The sequence below is a fragment of the Natrix helvetica genome (genome assembly GCF_964273705.1).
Source record: "Natrix helvetica genome assembly, chromosome: Z".
Classification (NCBI taxonomy): Eukaryota; Metazoa; Chordata; class Lepidosauria; order Squamata; family Natricidae; genus Natrix; species Natrix helvetica.
The window spans coordinates 58,241,412-58,257,978 of record NC_138554.1 but is presented as its reverse complement, the minus strand read 5'-3'; the positions used below and the strand labels follow the sequence as shown (position 1 = coordinate 58,257,978).

The window sequence follows — 16,567 nt, the reverse complement described above, 5'->3', positions numbered from 1 at the left end:
GTAAAATCTCTATTGGATTTGGATTCCACTGACTTTGGATATTACGGAAACATTTTCTTGTGGATTTCACCCTTGCACAACTTAAGCCTGTTTTTTCTGAAGTACTCCAGACAATTTTCTGCATTAATTTATTTCATTTGCATAAATTGCTATAGATAACTTTAAACCATAGTTACCCAAATAATAAAAATGGCATCAAAAATAATAAACATTCCAATTTAATGGAACCCCTTTTAGCCAATTGAAATGAAGGCATTTTCATGAGTATAAAACAGAATAAAGATATTTGGGTTGGATGGTTGCAGCAAAATAAAGACTGTGTCAGTGAAATTGCCAAGCAGAGGATCAGGTCAAAGTGACCATGTTTGAGCATCTGTATCCATAAAGACAGAAAGCTAATATTTGTGCTGTTCCCAGAAAGCATATGCAATAAAGCGAAATAAGCACAATCCTAGGTTAAAAAGTTCTTTTTTGTTGCCAGGAAAATTACATAGACATATCCATAAAATAAACAGAAACTTTATTTCATTTGGGAGGAGACTTAACCTTCCTGCTATCTCTATTACAATTGGCTCCTGGATTATCTGGTTAGGGTACTCTGATACTGTACTGTACACATTCAGATAAGTCATATTGTTGACCAATATGAATCAGAATCTGCCCAGCACATAGAGCAGAATTGAGGGTTAGGGTTAGCTAGGAGAGTTCCTGAAGTCAAAGGCAATTGGTCCCTCCCTCCCTCTTATTTCCACCCTTCATTCAATGTAATTGTTATATATTAACCCTGCTGTTTTTACTTGGCAATGTCTTTCCTTTGACCTCCCAGGGTATCACTGTGCCCTTGACATTTTCCATTCTCAATCGATTATTATTTCTGAAGAAATATGTTGCATGCTACATGGGGATGCTGGCCAGTTACCTTATTGACCTAACCTTCATGATTCTGTCATCCTCACTTAGTCAGTCCAATGTTTATCCTACAATTTTCCATATTATACAAAAACAAAGTTTTACAAGAGGAATATGTATTTTCATTACCATTCCTCACTCTTTTATAGTGGATATATTTCCTAAAGATTACCGTAGTCAGCCATAAATCCTTAGATTTTTTTTGTTGCAACCAAATCTCACACATTCTCTAACTCGTCTTTGTATGACTGGCAACATATTCTCTTTGCTGTGAGTATAGTCTGCTTGAAAGAATAGTCTCCAGGTTCCCTTTTTTTTATAGCTTTGCTCAATATGTTTTGTATTTTTGGAAAAAAATGACCCAGTTTTTTATTTAATGTTTAATAAAACAACACAGTTGCCTATCATCTATCTATCTATCTATCTATCTATCTATCTATCTATCTATCTATCTATCTATCTATCATCTATCTATCTATCTATCTATCTATCTATCTATCTATCTATCTATCTGTCTGTCTATCATCTGTGTATTGATATCTGTCTATCTTATTTATAAAATACATGCTAAAAAAATAAATCATTGTGTACACCCTGCCCATCAACCTAAAAATTCCCCAATAAAAGAATTCATCTTTCTGGGCTCTAAAATCAACCAATGTGGAGATAGCAGTCCTGGGATCATCAGAAGGCTTATAGCACTTGGAAAAACTGCAATGTCAACATGAATAACTACTGGAAGAATAAAAATACCAACTACCAACCAAATGCAGATTAGTCAATGTAATAATTTTTCTAATTGCAACTTACGGCTGCAAAACCTGGACTCTGAAAAAGGCCAATAAGAGAAGAGTGGACTCATTTGAACTAGTGCTGGAGTGACTATTATATATATATCCCATGGAATGCAAAAATCACAATAAAAAAAATCCTAGACTGGACCTCACCAAAAACATCACTTGAAGCAAAGATCACCAAACAGAGACTGTCATACTTTAGTTATGACGTGAAAGCTGACTCGCTCAAAAAGTCAATTATGCTGGGAGTGAAAAGCAGAAAAAGAAGGGGCTGCCTTAGCACCCACTGGGCTGGACACTATAAAGGATGACGTCAGAATAACTATGGCAGAGCTGAAGCAGGTGGTGCAAGACAAAGAGGCATGGAGAGAGCTGATTCATAGAGTGGTCGAGGTTGGACACATCTGAATGGCTGACAGCAATGACAAAACTCCCCTTATTATTTGGTTGTTTCCAGAAAATACTGTTTTATGATTCCTCCCTCAGTTATTGAATATTGCAGGGGGGTTTGGATGCTATGTTTTATTTCTTATGTTCCTCCATATTTTTGCTTTCAGCAAAAATGTCTTCAAGAGGAAAAGATGGAAGAGTTAAGAGATATTCTCCAGGAAGCAATCTTTCTGTTTTCTCTTCTTGTAGCTACTTGTGCTGAATAAGGAAAACGAAACTGATGAGGCACAACTGTTCGAAATATAAGTTTAGTAAAAAGCTCTTGTTAGTAGATATGTATCCCAACATTGATAGGGTGCTGAAAAAAACTTTAATATTCAAGTAGCAGTATCTCTCTCTCTCTTTTTAAAAAAGTTCCTGATGTAGTTATGTTGGATGTAGTAAATGTGTCAGCTCTGCCTGGTTTGGCTTGGCAGCTCACAGGCATCCTTCCATCAAAAGCTGGAAAGGGGATGGTGAGGATGGAAGGGCAATAAAGCTGTGTGTGTACATGATGGGAAATTGAGAGGGGGGAATGACAGGTGATAAAGATGAGAGCAGCCTGGATCCAGTTTGCACCAGCATCCCAAGGATAGGGACCCTGAAGAATATTCAGACTATCCCCAAACACCTCAGAGTTCTCAAAACATTTCGGCAAGTTCCAGTTGGTTGGAAATGGATTGGTCACCAGGGGGAGGGATGGGCTGCAGACAAATCTTTTTGTATCTTTTGAGCATGGGAATATTCAGAGTTGGCTTGACTTTACTGCAACCAACATCTTTAGTAAAAGAACCCTTTGCTTTAACTAAATGGAGTCAAGGATCTTTCTTTACTAAGGGATCAGATTGGTGTAGGTCTGACAATATGGGATTAACTGTGTAAAATTCCTGTGTAAAAAAAGGCATTGTGCAAAAACACCGAACAAAATAAAAGCAGACCATTTTAATTGAGAATGTGACATCTGAGCTTACATACATATATTTTCATTATCTCAAAATGTCTACACAAACAAAAGGGATTTTTTACACATTACAATTGTTAATTGATAACCTCTTCCCTCTAAAACATTCATCTGCATAAACACCTTATCTCCTCCTCCTTTTTCCACCTCTGAGTCATCCCAATGTATCTAAATTTTACATCTAATGTAGTGAGCTGTTGTTCATGTGGCTTAAGCCTTGACAATGAAGATATTGAAATGGTGAATAATTTCTGCCTTTTACAATCAATCATCAATAGTAAAGGAAGAAGCGGTCAAGGAACATACCATAGTCTAGCACTTGTTAGAATAGCCATGAAGGCCTAGGGAGAGATGATGAAATGTTGAGATATGTATACCTACAAGACCAGAATCATGCAAGCTATGGTTCTTCCCTTTAATGCTCTATAGAAACGAAGTTGCACTTTAAAGAAGCAGGATAAGAAGAGGGTTAACACTTTTGAACTTTGGTGTTGGAGAAGATTCCTGAAAACGGTGGACAGTTAAAAGAACATCAATGACATCAATTCAGAGACTCTAGCACAAATTACCATGCTGAAATTATCCAAGTTCAGACACATTATGCACAGACCTAGTTCTCTGCAGAAGTCTCTAATGCTGGGAAAGAAGAGAGGCTGATAGGTAGTCCAGAAATTGTTGGTAGATGCAATTGTGCTTTTTACTTTTTGAAGAAAATGGTGTACTTGGATAACATTGGTCAATTCACTGCTGGTACTGACATTGTCTGGCCTCCAGGTTTGTCCACCAAAATCTAGGTTGGGTAGGATAGGGCAAGTGGTATCATGCAATATACTGAAGTTTCATTTGTGTTGAATACCTGAATGATATATTACTAGTGTACTAGCCCTTTTGGGTTAACCTAGGACACACAACATGCCCTGTTGGGTTAAGTAGATGTAACTGGGAAAAGGGGGTCCTTCAAATAACCTGGGCCCAAGCCATGTAGTGTTAATAAATAGCACTTTGAATTGCACCTGGAAACAGACTGGTAAACAATGCAATTCTTGCAAAAGAATTGACACATGTGCAAATCTAGGCTTGTGAAAAATTCTGAGGGTCATTGCATTTTCATCAATGGAAGCTTTTGAATACTTGATATATATTTGAATAATCTTGAATATGCAAATATGCAATCAGTACCATTTACATTGATATATTTCTCCCATACATCTCAATACAGCCTATTTAGATACTCCCATTGTATTAATACACACAAACCTATATATTTCAATTTATAATGCTTAAATCATGTGCCTGCATCAGAGATATTCTCAAATATATAGGAGGACAGCATGGGTCGGGCACACAGTCATAGCAAGACATTGTGAGATTGTGGTACCCTTAATAGATGATCCACTAAAGCCATCTCCAATATGTATTTTGAAAGAATGAACAAGAAGCACAATTCTCTCCATAGATGTAAATTAACATCAGTCTTTTTATTCATTATATGCACCATCAAAAATAGGTGGTGAGGCTCATTCCTACTGAAGACCTGATTCAAAGAAAATCTTTCTTTCTTTTTTCTCCTCCTTTCCTTCTCAAAAATGTCTAGGGTAAAATAAGATTGTTGCTCTTATAATTTCTTTCAATTCAACAATATTTTAATCTGAAGTTTTCCCTAGATGGGTTAAAAAAAATCCTTCCCTTCCTATCCTCCCTCCCTTTTTACATTCACAACATCTCTCAAAATTTCACTCATCACATGTTATCCAGAAGTTTCCATCACATGTGAAGGTAGTTGATGTAGTTTTTCTAATACAAATAAACATAAGTTAAAGCAGTTAAAGCAAGGATGAAATATCCAAGTTATCTCTCAGAGGATTATTTTGATGAAATTCTTGTACATTCCTAATGCAAACAAAAACACTGATACATCTTTTTGTACTGGAAGAATCAGAAGTATATCACCACAATTAGCAAAGGCCCAATTACTCAACAGGTTTTTTCAATAGAAACTAAAATGCAACATTCTTCACAATGCATATTAATACAACTGTTTCAGCTATTTTTAAAATAATAATAAAAAAATTTCAAATACAGATACAAAACAAATATTAAACAATGGAGCATAAATGAACATTTTAATGCCAATCACTACATTTACTTGACTGCATCATTTAAGAAAATGGTCTTAAATTTGAAATGGTTTTCTTCCTCTCTCCTCCTCCCTCAAAAAGGGAAAAGAAGTTATGAAATAAATGTACAGAATAGTCAAAAGTCTTGAGCAATACCCACTCAGCATCCCTACCTTGGCAAACTTACAACATGCTGGAAATTCTCCCCCAACAGTTTTTATGCAAGAATGAATGCCTACAAATTAAAAACAATTGCCTAAAATAAGGCACCTTGTTGATAAAATTAATTGAACCACTATCTGCACACAAAACCTTTTCCTTCTCTCTTTCTCTCTCTATCTTTTACAGATGGCTCATGCATTATTTTCCTTCTTTCCTCCAGGGAAACAGCAAAAAAGGAAGGTTAGAAAGGGGAAACAAATATGGCCTGGGATGGAAAATGGAAGAGTCAAAAGAAGGAAAAAAGAAGAAAGAAAACCTGTAGTTATACTTTACATAAAAGGTTAAATTCACCAGCAAGTGTCTCAAACAGGTAGTTCCTATTTCAACATCTTTTCTATCATTAATAATACAAGAAAGTGAGCTCCACTCAGTGTTCTCCACTCTAAACTCCATCAGTGCTGTGTGTGTGTGGAGGAGAGGGAGATACATACTAATTTTCCTATTTAATTTTTAATTAAACATTTTTTTTTTACTGGATTTTCCCCCCTCTCCTAATTGCTAATTTCCTTTCATTGTTCTGAACAGAACAGGATACCTAGGAAAAATGCCATGTCTCCAATAGCATGGGAAGCCAACTACAATTCCACAGCGGAAGAGCAGTCTTCAGTAGTGATAAGTTTCGTGGGCCCATCTGAAAGCAACCGGAGTCAGCTGATTTTGTAGCTGATGTCCTGGCCACTATCCCATGATCTGTCAGGAATTCCTGTGCAAAAACCAGACTGCTTTTGAATGCGCAGTGCATTCCTACTTGAGAATGGACCCTCCAATCTGTTCATTTGTTTCCAGCATTTCAATGTTAAAAAGAACACAAATCATGACTGGGCTTCTCACGGGGATTAACATTATCATAGGAAGCAAGCATTTCATGTTATACTGAAAAAGATTGCTGGGGTTGGAGCTGTAAGGAGAATGAGAAAACTTTTGGTATAGTAAGCCTTTGCTCAATTTAAAGAATTTCTTCTCCAAGTGGATGAAAATAGTGTCCACATGCATGATAGGTATAAAGACCCTTGGCCTAGAATTACAGTATAATAAACTAATCATCTTTCTATATTTGGAGATTTTAAAAATCAGTATATTGCTATGACCATTTGAAAGCATTTAGTGCATTCTAATTATCATTTATCTGAGCAAGTCCTTGCTGGATTATTTCTCTAATATGCAAAACAAATGATATCCTACCTTAATTTAGATCCCCACTAATTTCCATAAAGTGAAAACCTATACATGCTAGAACATTTAGAATATCAGATTCAAAGCCATAATGTGTAAAAAGCCTGGGTGAAACATCTGATTGTCAGTTGAAAGCAGAAATTCTCAATTGAGTTAGTCTGAGTTAGTCTATAAAAAAAAATATCCCAACTTCAAATTGAAAACAGTGAGAGGAGAAGGAATAGAATAGACAGAATAGAAATGTGGAAGTAGGCATGCTCAAGCCAGTCATTCTTTAGCCTTTGCATTTAAAAAAAAGTTAAGCTAGAGTATAAAAGTGGATTCTTCTTGTTATGGATTTGTCAAGTTTTCAAAGCCATTGTAAGTGAAATGAGGCAGGCTGGGAAAACATGTAACTGTTTGTTGCAAGCAAGCAATTTGGTTGATATCACATTTGCCTGAATCTTCATCCTCTCTGAAGTAGATGCTGTCAAGGGATCTGCTAGAAGGATCAACATCAAAATAGTTATAAGGCCGAAGTAAAAAGCCTACTCCGTTGCCAACTGTTACAGTAGTGGGGATGTCCTCAGCATGTGGCACATGTAGAAATCCAACTGAGATCCAGGCCACAAGATCCTGGGAAGAGAAAAGGAAAAAGGAAAATTAGCAAGAATTAGCAAGATTAACGATTAGCAAAAAACCCATTTAGCCATGAGACTTTTCTGATAATATAGAACACAGTTGCATTTTATGTAGTTACATAGCTTGTAAATGATGGTCTTCTTGAAAACTGGCTGCCTGCAAATGAAGTTCAGTTCATATTGATTGTTTAGATGATCTGCAACTAGATTGTAATTCATTCATGCATCAGACATACAAGTGCATTGTCAACAGAACAACATTTTGTTATTTTTCTTAACTTCCTCTACTGTATACTTCTTAACATTATCTGATTCCTTTCTTGACTAATTGCATTACTTTTCCATTTATTTAAATGAGCTTTTGGTTCTCATTTGTACATTTGTGCAAATTTTAAAAGTCTTTTTGCCTTGAACAGTTTTTCTGATCAGATAGAACTCTCTCTCTCTCTCTCTCTCTCTCTCTCTCTCTCTCTGTGTATGTGTGTGTATGTGTTCTTCAATGGAGTATTATAGTGCTGATGTCCTAGTCTGAGATATATTTATTAGCTGGATAACTTTTAGCTGTCAGCTTTAAGATAACTCTCCCTTTTCCAATGCTAAGATAGGGTTTGTTTCTTAATCTGACCAATGTGTTTTGACCATGTGACTGGACTGATCCCACATAATACTACATATAATTACGGCGGCAAGGATTGCCTTTGCCCAAAAATGGAAAAACAAACTAACTTCAAGCGAAGATGAAATAATAAGAAAGGTTATGGTTTGTGCTGAAATGGACAAATTAACTAAAGAAATTAAGGGAAAAGAAGAATCAGAATTCTACCAGATATGGGATAAATGGTATAAGTGGATGGAGGAAAGAAACAAGAATCAATGAAGGAATATAACAAAACTCAAAAATAATAGTTATGAGTAAAATAAGAGAATTAAGAATGGTGAAATCCAAATGAAATACAATAGAAGGGGAAATAATATAAGGTGAGCGGTATTGATTGATAAGTGCTATTAGAAAGAACAGGAAGCTCCTATTTGTATTGCATTGTGTAAATGTGTTGTACGTCTAAGTTTTGTGTGTGTGTATCTTACATGTTTGTTAATAAAATTGAAAAAAAAACAAAAAAGGTTTCCAAGTCTGGCTTTGAGAGACAAATCAGTTCAACTAAGAGATAAATGGTGTAGGATCAGCTGGTGCTGATGCAACAGATCTTCCTCTTGGTTTGCTATATAACTCCTTCCCACCAGGCTAATTTCTTAATTTTAAACATGGATATATTGTTTTGTTTATAATTTAACAAAATAACTGGTAGGTGTAGAGACAATCGTCTCTAATCCCATACACTCTTGATACAGTATCTTGAAGAAATGGCTATTCACCTTAACTTGCCTGGCGATATTATTTACTTATTTTAACTATTTATATGGCTACCCAAATTGCAAATAATAATTTTGAATCACTGAGGATTAAAAACACAAATGAAATAACTAATAAATTATAAAGCTACAAAATCACAACAAAACGCAATACAACCAAGGTCAAGCCCAAATTACATAACATTCCCGAACTATTTCACATGTTCATTCAATTCCCTTGCCCAGGGGACAAATGGGTATTGAAGGCCTTACAGCAGACCAACAGGGCTGGGCCGTCAAAATCCGGTTTAGAGGGTAGAGCTGGGAAAGGGGGTAAATGAAGGAAGTGGGGTAGAAGTATCTCTTCATGACTTTGACTGGCTGATCTGTGAGACTGGAGACCTGGTGAGTAAAGAGACAGCTCTTCTAACAATTGAATGTAATAGTTTCATGGACACTGTTTTTTATTGCTTACAATATTCTTTTGAACTACAGGCCACATCTCAAGATTCACTTCTCTTGAAAATTTGGCAGTGCTGATGCCATAGCAGATTTCTTCTTGTTCATGTTTCAACTCCTCCATGTAAAGCATAGTTGGGTCAACTCGCCACTTACCTCATTGACTATGGTCTCATTGTCTATGAAGTTTGCAAAGGACACCAGGGGATCCCATGGATCATTCTGGTTATAGATGCAGGTGCTTGTTAATTCTTCTTCTTTCTGCTTAGTGATAGACAGCTTGTACCTAAAGTGGACACAAAATAGGAAAAATGAGAAAGAAAATGCGAGGAAGGGAGGAAAAAAACCCACCAGGGTTTTATCGTGTTCCTCAGATGTGCAAACTAATTCTCTAATTTTCTTAATTCTTTAAAAAATATAATACAACAATGAATCTATGCCAGATGATCATGGTGATCATTTGATCCTGGTTATGGATTTTATTAATTCGATTGCATTGCTTTTTAAAGGTTTTTAAAATATGTTTTGATGGTTTTTCTGTTTAAATTGTTGTAAGCCATCTGAGTCATGCAGCTGATCAATGTACATCAGACAAATGAATAAATTGCAACACCTTTCCCCCTGATATCATTCTTTAATTTAAACAAGATGCTATTTATCTAAAAAGCAAACATAAAACTATGATAGGGACCTACCTGCCCCAGCTGATGGCCTTCTCCATGGGGCTTCTTTGTGGTAAGTGCTTGCCTGCAAAGCTGATAATCTGGATGCGATAGCTCTGTTTGTGACCCCACTGGTTTTCATTGTTAGAACTGAAAAGCAGGTACCGTGGGATTTTGCCATCAAGTGGAAAGGCAGCTTTTTCTTCCGTGTCCAGGACTTGCCGGGTGAGGATTGGTCTCTGGATTGTGTGCTCTGTGCTCCAAGGGGCTTGCACAGATTCATATGCCATGTCAAGATCCACCAAAGAGTTCTTGACTCCTAACCAACAATAAAAAAGAATGAGACAAACCCTTCCTGCTTTGGACTCCTACCTAAGAATACACCTACTTAGAAACAATGGGTCAAACACCAAAGTCAGTTTGATACTGTGGTCAGAATGGCTTATCTTATGTTTGGGAAAGTTTTTTGCAAATTCACCATACAGCCTTGTTCAATTATTGTTTCGCCAGCATCTGAGGCTCAACTATAATTGGGAACAATGGAAGCCTACTCAGACAATTGTTATAACATCTTGCACTACATTGTAGATCTCCTTCTTCCTTGCAAACAAACGTCAACCAATAAAATCTTTGTCATAGGTACCTGTTCTGTTTGGAAGATAACACAAGAGATCTTTTCAGAGGCCGCTTTGAAATTTCCTTCCCCCAGTGATGATAGAACTGAGATCTATCTGTTTTCTGTGAGCTAACATGTGAAATACTGTAATTATTTATATTGTACAATCTTTTTGTTCCTTTTATAATAGCTCCTATAGTTATTGTGATGTGGATAGTCTTCAGCTGATGGGACCCAGATGAGGGATATAAATTCCATCAGTGGTACAAAATTCTTCTTGGGTAACATGGCAGGGTGTAGTATTATATATTTTTTATTCCATGGGCTGGTTACATATGTACAAATGTGTTTAAATTGCCATAGGTTCTAACAGCTTGAAGTATAATAATAAACAGGAGAGAAACCAGTTTGGTTCATATTTTAAGTAAATATATACTTTGGCTTTACACAGTAGTAATAATGAAAAAAACATACAAAAAGGGTGTTACCAGGAAAAGTGCATATAGTGTTTTGCTTATTAATAAAAAGTAAGATATAAAAGTGCACTTACCAGGAGAAAATGGTTTGCAAAAATCTGCATGGTAAAACTGTGGATTCACATGGTGTATTAGGAGGAGTGGTTACGATTCTGAAGATTTTATTTTAAAAATTACATACTTACACAAATGGATTGTAATGAGTTCCCGGATGGAAAAATACAAAATTGGGCAAAATGAAATTGGCCAATTTCTGTGTCTTTAGTTTAAAAGCGGACACTAGTTGGGCTTTGCCCCGAAACTCTTGCCAATCTACAGTTAATCACACATAGAGATCTATATTTAGAAAGTTCTGGAATTGACCAGTGTTATTTTCTGCACACAGAATGAGAACAGAAGAGATGAGATCTACTTTCTCTGGATTCTACTCTTTCCAGGTCAAGGACAAAGGTAAAACTTTCTCAGATTTAAAGAATAAACTGTGGGAATTGTCACACTAACAGTATCTCTTCTCACAAGAAGGGAATATAGTGAAATACAGCTTTTGGAGGCAAAAGATTTTCCCATTTACAGGATGAAACTAATCGAGAATTATGCTGTCTGCATATAAACATACATCATAATGACACATGCATTGTCTCCTCCTCATGGTATCCAGTTGTTAAGAGTAGTCACTGTTGCTTATTTTGTTATGTTGCTTATTTCACATATTTTGCTGGCCCAGAGCAACTCCTTAGTACTGAATGACATAAGCCATTGAATACCAAATCCATTGCAGCTTTTTGCCACATGCATGCAGAAGGGTATCGAAGCAAGGGTGCACAATTATTTTCATGAGGACTTTCAGCTGGGCTTTATCTTCTGGAGCCTTCGTTCCAGAGAAATACGCAGAACCAAAGCAATATAAGCTTCACACAAATTAAATTTGACTTCATTGTATTTCCATTTAAATATAATCATGATTTACAGAAGATTAATATTATTACATCCCAAACACTGAATAATGCATTATTTATTCACAATAAGCATTTACAATGCTGTGACAACCTCTGAGGCCACAGCTAAGTCTTTCAGAGAAAGGCATTTGGTCCTGCAGCTGAGGCATAGAAGCAACTGCTGGAGAAAGGAATCCACATATTTGATAATCTTTTGGAGTCTTACCTGCTTTTATGATAAAGGCAGGGCCCAGAAGGTTACTCTCTCTTACTTAATTCTTAGCATAGCACCATTCCTTCCACATGTCAATTTTCAAAGTAAAGGAGAAACAACTTTTTTACAGATAGTCCTCAACTTACAACCCACCTGAGCCTAAAATCTCTGTTGCTAAGCAAGAATAAAGTGAGTTTTGCCCCATTTTACAACCTTTCTTGCCATAGTTGTTAATTGTTGAACTTGTTAAGTTAGCAATACGGTTGTTAAATGAATCCGGCTTCCCCGTTGACTTTGCTTGAAAGAAGGTTGCAAAAGGTGATCATGTGACCCTGGGACACTACAACTGTCATAAATATGAGTCAGTTGCCAAGCGTCTGACCTTTGATCATGTGATCATGGGATGCTGCAATAGTCATATGTGTGAAAAATGGTCATAAGTCATTTGCTTCAATGCCATTGTAATTTCAAACGGTCGCTAAATGAGAAATGGGATATACAGGTAGTATAAGTCGAGGACTACTTATATTTCACTCTTTCAGCTTCAGTCTCTCATAACTTTGTTTGTTCAGGAGCTGAAGACAATATAAATAGAGCCTCTTCCTCCATTTCCCTCCGCTCCTTCCAAAAAACCAGCCCTGTGAGGTAGGCTTTCATAGTATAAGGTGATCCTAGCTTAAGCTTATCCACTTCTAGTTCAACTTTTTAACCACTAAACCACACTAGTTGGATCATTCATCACTTATACCAAAATAAATAAATAAATGATTTAGACTGAATGAAAATAATTTGAATTTTTAAATCCCCCATTCTCGTTTATCTACTGTGTCTTCTGCATGCAAAGTCACAGAAAGTTCAGGATTTATTTGGAGTTCCTAGACCTGTAGCAGGAGAAGGCTGACCAGACTACCAGCCCTAATATAACTCTGTTATGTTTTAATAGAATGGCAATTTGTGGAAGTTAGGGAAATATAAGAACCTACCTTCTACATCCAAGTCAACTTTGTAATTTATCAGATGGTTGTGCATGGTTCCAAGTGTGTACTCCCCAACCTTGTTTCCGTACTTAGTACCACCTTCCATAAAAAACGAAGAGCTGATGTATCCTGTAGCATGGACCTTGACTTCTATGGCACCATTTTGATAGAATACAAAATCCCAGACATAGTCATAGTTAATGAGGGTAGAAACAGTCCTTAACACCAAAGCGTATTTGGGTAACCCCTCATAGTAAAAAGAGCCAAAATTGGAAAAATGGCGACGCAGAGGGACACCCATGTCATGTTCAAAGATGCAGAAGGAGTTCTTGTTTAGTTTGGGAGTGTTGGAGTCTATTAGATAATGCCGATTCACATAGGTGGCCATGTAGGGGCAGTCTACACCCCGGATTAGTTCATAAGAAAACTTTCCAATGCCAAGGCTACCATCCATGTATCTGGTCACCATTCCTCCAGGACAATTGGAACCGTAAGTGGCAAGAGCTTCTTGCAGACTCAACTCATAGACAATCCTCTTATCATTAAATCTGATATTGAAAAGACGTGGCCCTGTGTTCACATTCATCCCAAAGGTAAACTTCCATAACTGATAGGTAACATGGCTGCCAGTTACAGTATAGCGCTTTCCTCGGGTCTCAAATTGAAATGGGCCTGGAGAAGCTACTGGTTCAAATCGCTTTCTGGAAGCATATTCCATCTGCAGCTGACTACTCTTTATTCTTGCCTCCTTCACCTGTCCATTCTTGAACTCTTTTTCCAGATGGGCCATATCCTGGTAATATTGCCCATTATAGAATACTTTCCTCAACTTCCATTCAGAGATGTTCAGACTGCTGTGATCCACCAGCATCTCCAAGCCAATAGGATGTATATAATATCCACTGCCAATCACATTCTGGAAGAGGACAAACCAAGTGGATCTTTCACCAGATTCAAATCCTCTTGGAGCTGTGGTTAGAGTAGCTAAATCAGACCTCTCATAATTGCAGCACATTTTGAGGAAGTTGGAGGTGTTGAAGAGTTTATGGAAAATGAACAAGTCAATATCTTTATATTCTCTCTCAGTCACCGGTCTGCTGTAATATGGGACCTTCTTGCCAAATTTCCGCATTGTAATATCTCGATGGTACATTGGATTTGGAAGTGGACCTACTACAAATTCTGTAATGTTTGGATCTGACTGACTTCCAAAGTATACCACAGCCAATGCCTGCCGAGGTAGCTCTTCCCTTCCACGATCAAGGAAGCCCAGAACTTTCGCTTTAGATGGGAAGTACACATCCACATAGTAAATGCAATTATCTGATGGTTTTGCATGAAATGCATCTTCCAGGGGCACCCCGAGATTCTTCTTGAGATAATTCACCACGTGAGTCATTTCATCAGCTGTCAGATCAGCAAAGACCTCACTTTGTTCTCTGTTGGGCCCCTCAGAGGAAATTGGTAGTTCAGAGTAGACACAACTGGTGACTTTTTTTTCCTTCTTTGTCAGCAAGACACAGACTAGAGCAAAAATTGTAGCCAGAGCTAGCACCAAAACGGCAACTAACACTTTCATGTTCATGTTAGCAGAGTAAAAGCAGCAGTGATAGCACACAGCCTGTCTGTGTTTTCCTTACAGGAAAGTATCTGGGTGGGTGAATGAGAGGAAGAAAAATTATTGCTCCATTCAGAGAAAGAGGAGGGACTTGAGCTAAGGGTGCCCTGTGGGCTTCACAAAAGACCATAAAAAGGCGGATTTTCATTTGGTTTCTTTTTCTCCCCCACTCCTTCCCTTCCTCCCACCGTTTTTTTCTGTATCTGCTTTGATACTAGCCTTATAAGCTGTTCTGGACCAAGGGTGCTTTGGGAACGTACTGGGCTTGGGTCCAGGAAGGTCAAAGCAAAGATCAATTAGTGCACAGAAGCCTCCCAAGAGCACTTCGAATGCCCCACTAACTGGGAAGAAGCTTGACAGAGCCAACTCACACATAAATATCCAGTCAGGCTATTCTAAGGATATTGTGTTCTCATTATTTCCTTGCTTATTCCCAGGAATACAGATTTAATTCTTATACTGATGATTCAGTTGCTCTCTACTTAATAATCTAGCTGTGCTAGTATCTTAGACTTAAACTTAGACTTTGATGGTGAAACTTAAAAGTTTGATTGAAAAAGACATGGTGAATTTGAATATAAAATAAGATATTTTGGCCGGGGGAGCTAAGACATCTAGCCTAGGAATGCTTTGATTTGTAATCTACTAAAATTCTTATGTCTATAAGAAAGCATATTATTATTATTATTGATCATCACACAGTCAGCCAGATATTCAGACTGGGTTTGACATTTTTGCCTACCTATCCAGTCCTTACCAAGGAACTGGGATAGGCAAATCTGCATATTTAACAGAGTTACAGATATCATTGAAGAATGGAGGCTGTTCCAAGTAAAGCCGTCTTCTGCAATTGACTGATGGCAAATTTGTCAATACCTATGGTGTTCCAGTGGTGCTCCAGTTATTTTGGGATTGCACCCAAGGTGCCTATTACTATTGGTACTACCCTTGCTTGCCTTTGCCATAGTCATTTTATTTCTATTTGTAGGCTTTTGAATTTTGTTATCTTCTCCAGTTCTTTCTCTTCTCTTCTGCTGTCTCCAGGCACTGCCACATCCACTATCCAGACTTTTTTGTCTTTTTTGTCGACAACTGTTAAGTCTGGGGTGTTATGTGGCAGATGCCTGTCTGTCTGGATTCCGAAGTCTCAGAGCAATTTAACTTCTTCATTTTCTATGACTTTTTCTATTTTATGATCACACCAGTTCTTGCTTACAAATGGTATTTCTTGCAGATGTTCCAATACACCATTATTGCTACTTTGTCATGCCGCTACTTGTAGTCAGTCTGTGTGATTTTCTTGTAGCAGCTTACCAGGTGGTCCACTGTTTCTTCAGCTTGTTTGAATAGGTGGCACTTACTGTCTGTTACTGTGTTCTCAATTCTGGCTTTTGTCCTTAAGGTTTGGTGTACAGCCAGAATTAATCCCTTTCCTGCTCTTAGCCATTGCCAGGTCTTGTTATTATCTACTTTTCCTGCTTTTTAAAAAAGAATATACTGGCTGTATAGTGCTTTGTCTTCCCATGCCTCAGATTGGTCTTGCCAGTAGTCAACAAGCCTTCTTGGCATACTAACTTCAGTGCATCTTCAACCATCTAATGTACTTGCAACATTCCACATCCACCTATTTGCCTTGGTAGATAGAGTCTGTCAAAGTTGCTGCGAGGATAAAGAGTATGATTCATTGTCATTATTTTTCTGGTCTTCCTATCCATTGCTTTTAATTCTGCTTGAGTTCAGTTCACTATTACAGCTGTGTATCTAATGACTGGTATTGCCCAGGTGTTGATTGCCTTGATGGTATTTTCTCCATTGAGTTTGGATTGTAAGATCTTGATCATCACTCTCTTGATGTATTCACCTCTAATCTTTTTCTTGACTTCAGTGTGCTTGAAGTAATCAGCTTGAAGGATACACAAGTATTTGTAGTAATCATCTTCATCCAGATTCTTAATGTTATTTTAATGGGATATCTTAATTCCTTTAGTTTTCAATACAATAGTAGAGTTGGAAGGGACCTTGGAGGTCTTCT

At 37.3% G+C, this 16,567-nt stretch overlaps 1 protein-coding gene across 1 annotated transcript in view; it reads right to left on the bottom strand.

Annotated features, from left to right (window-relative positions):
* Window positions 1-3,057: 3,057 nt before the first annotated feature.
* Window positions 3,058-16,567, bottom strand: part of LOC309401574 (uncharacterized protein) — a 37,405-nt gene continuing 23,895 nt past the window's right edge. The window contains exons 5-8 of the mRNA XM_081970644.1: window positions 12,924-14,552; window positions 9,733-10,018; window positions 9,194-9,323; window positions 3,058-7,223 (exon numbers count right to left, since the gene is read on the bottom strand). Of these exons, the coding sequence (XP_081826770.1) occupies window positions 6,939-7,223; window positions 9,194-9,323; window positions 9,733-10,018; window positions 12,924-14,552 (2,330 nt within the window). The 3' untranslated portion in view covers window positions 3,058-6,938. The remainder of the gene's footprint in view (window positions 7,224-9,193; window positions 9,324-9,732; window positions 10,019-12,923; window positions 14,553-16,567) is intronic.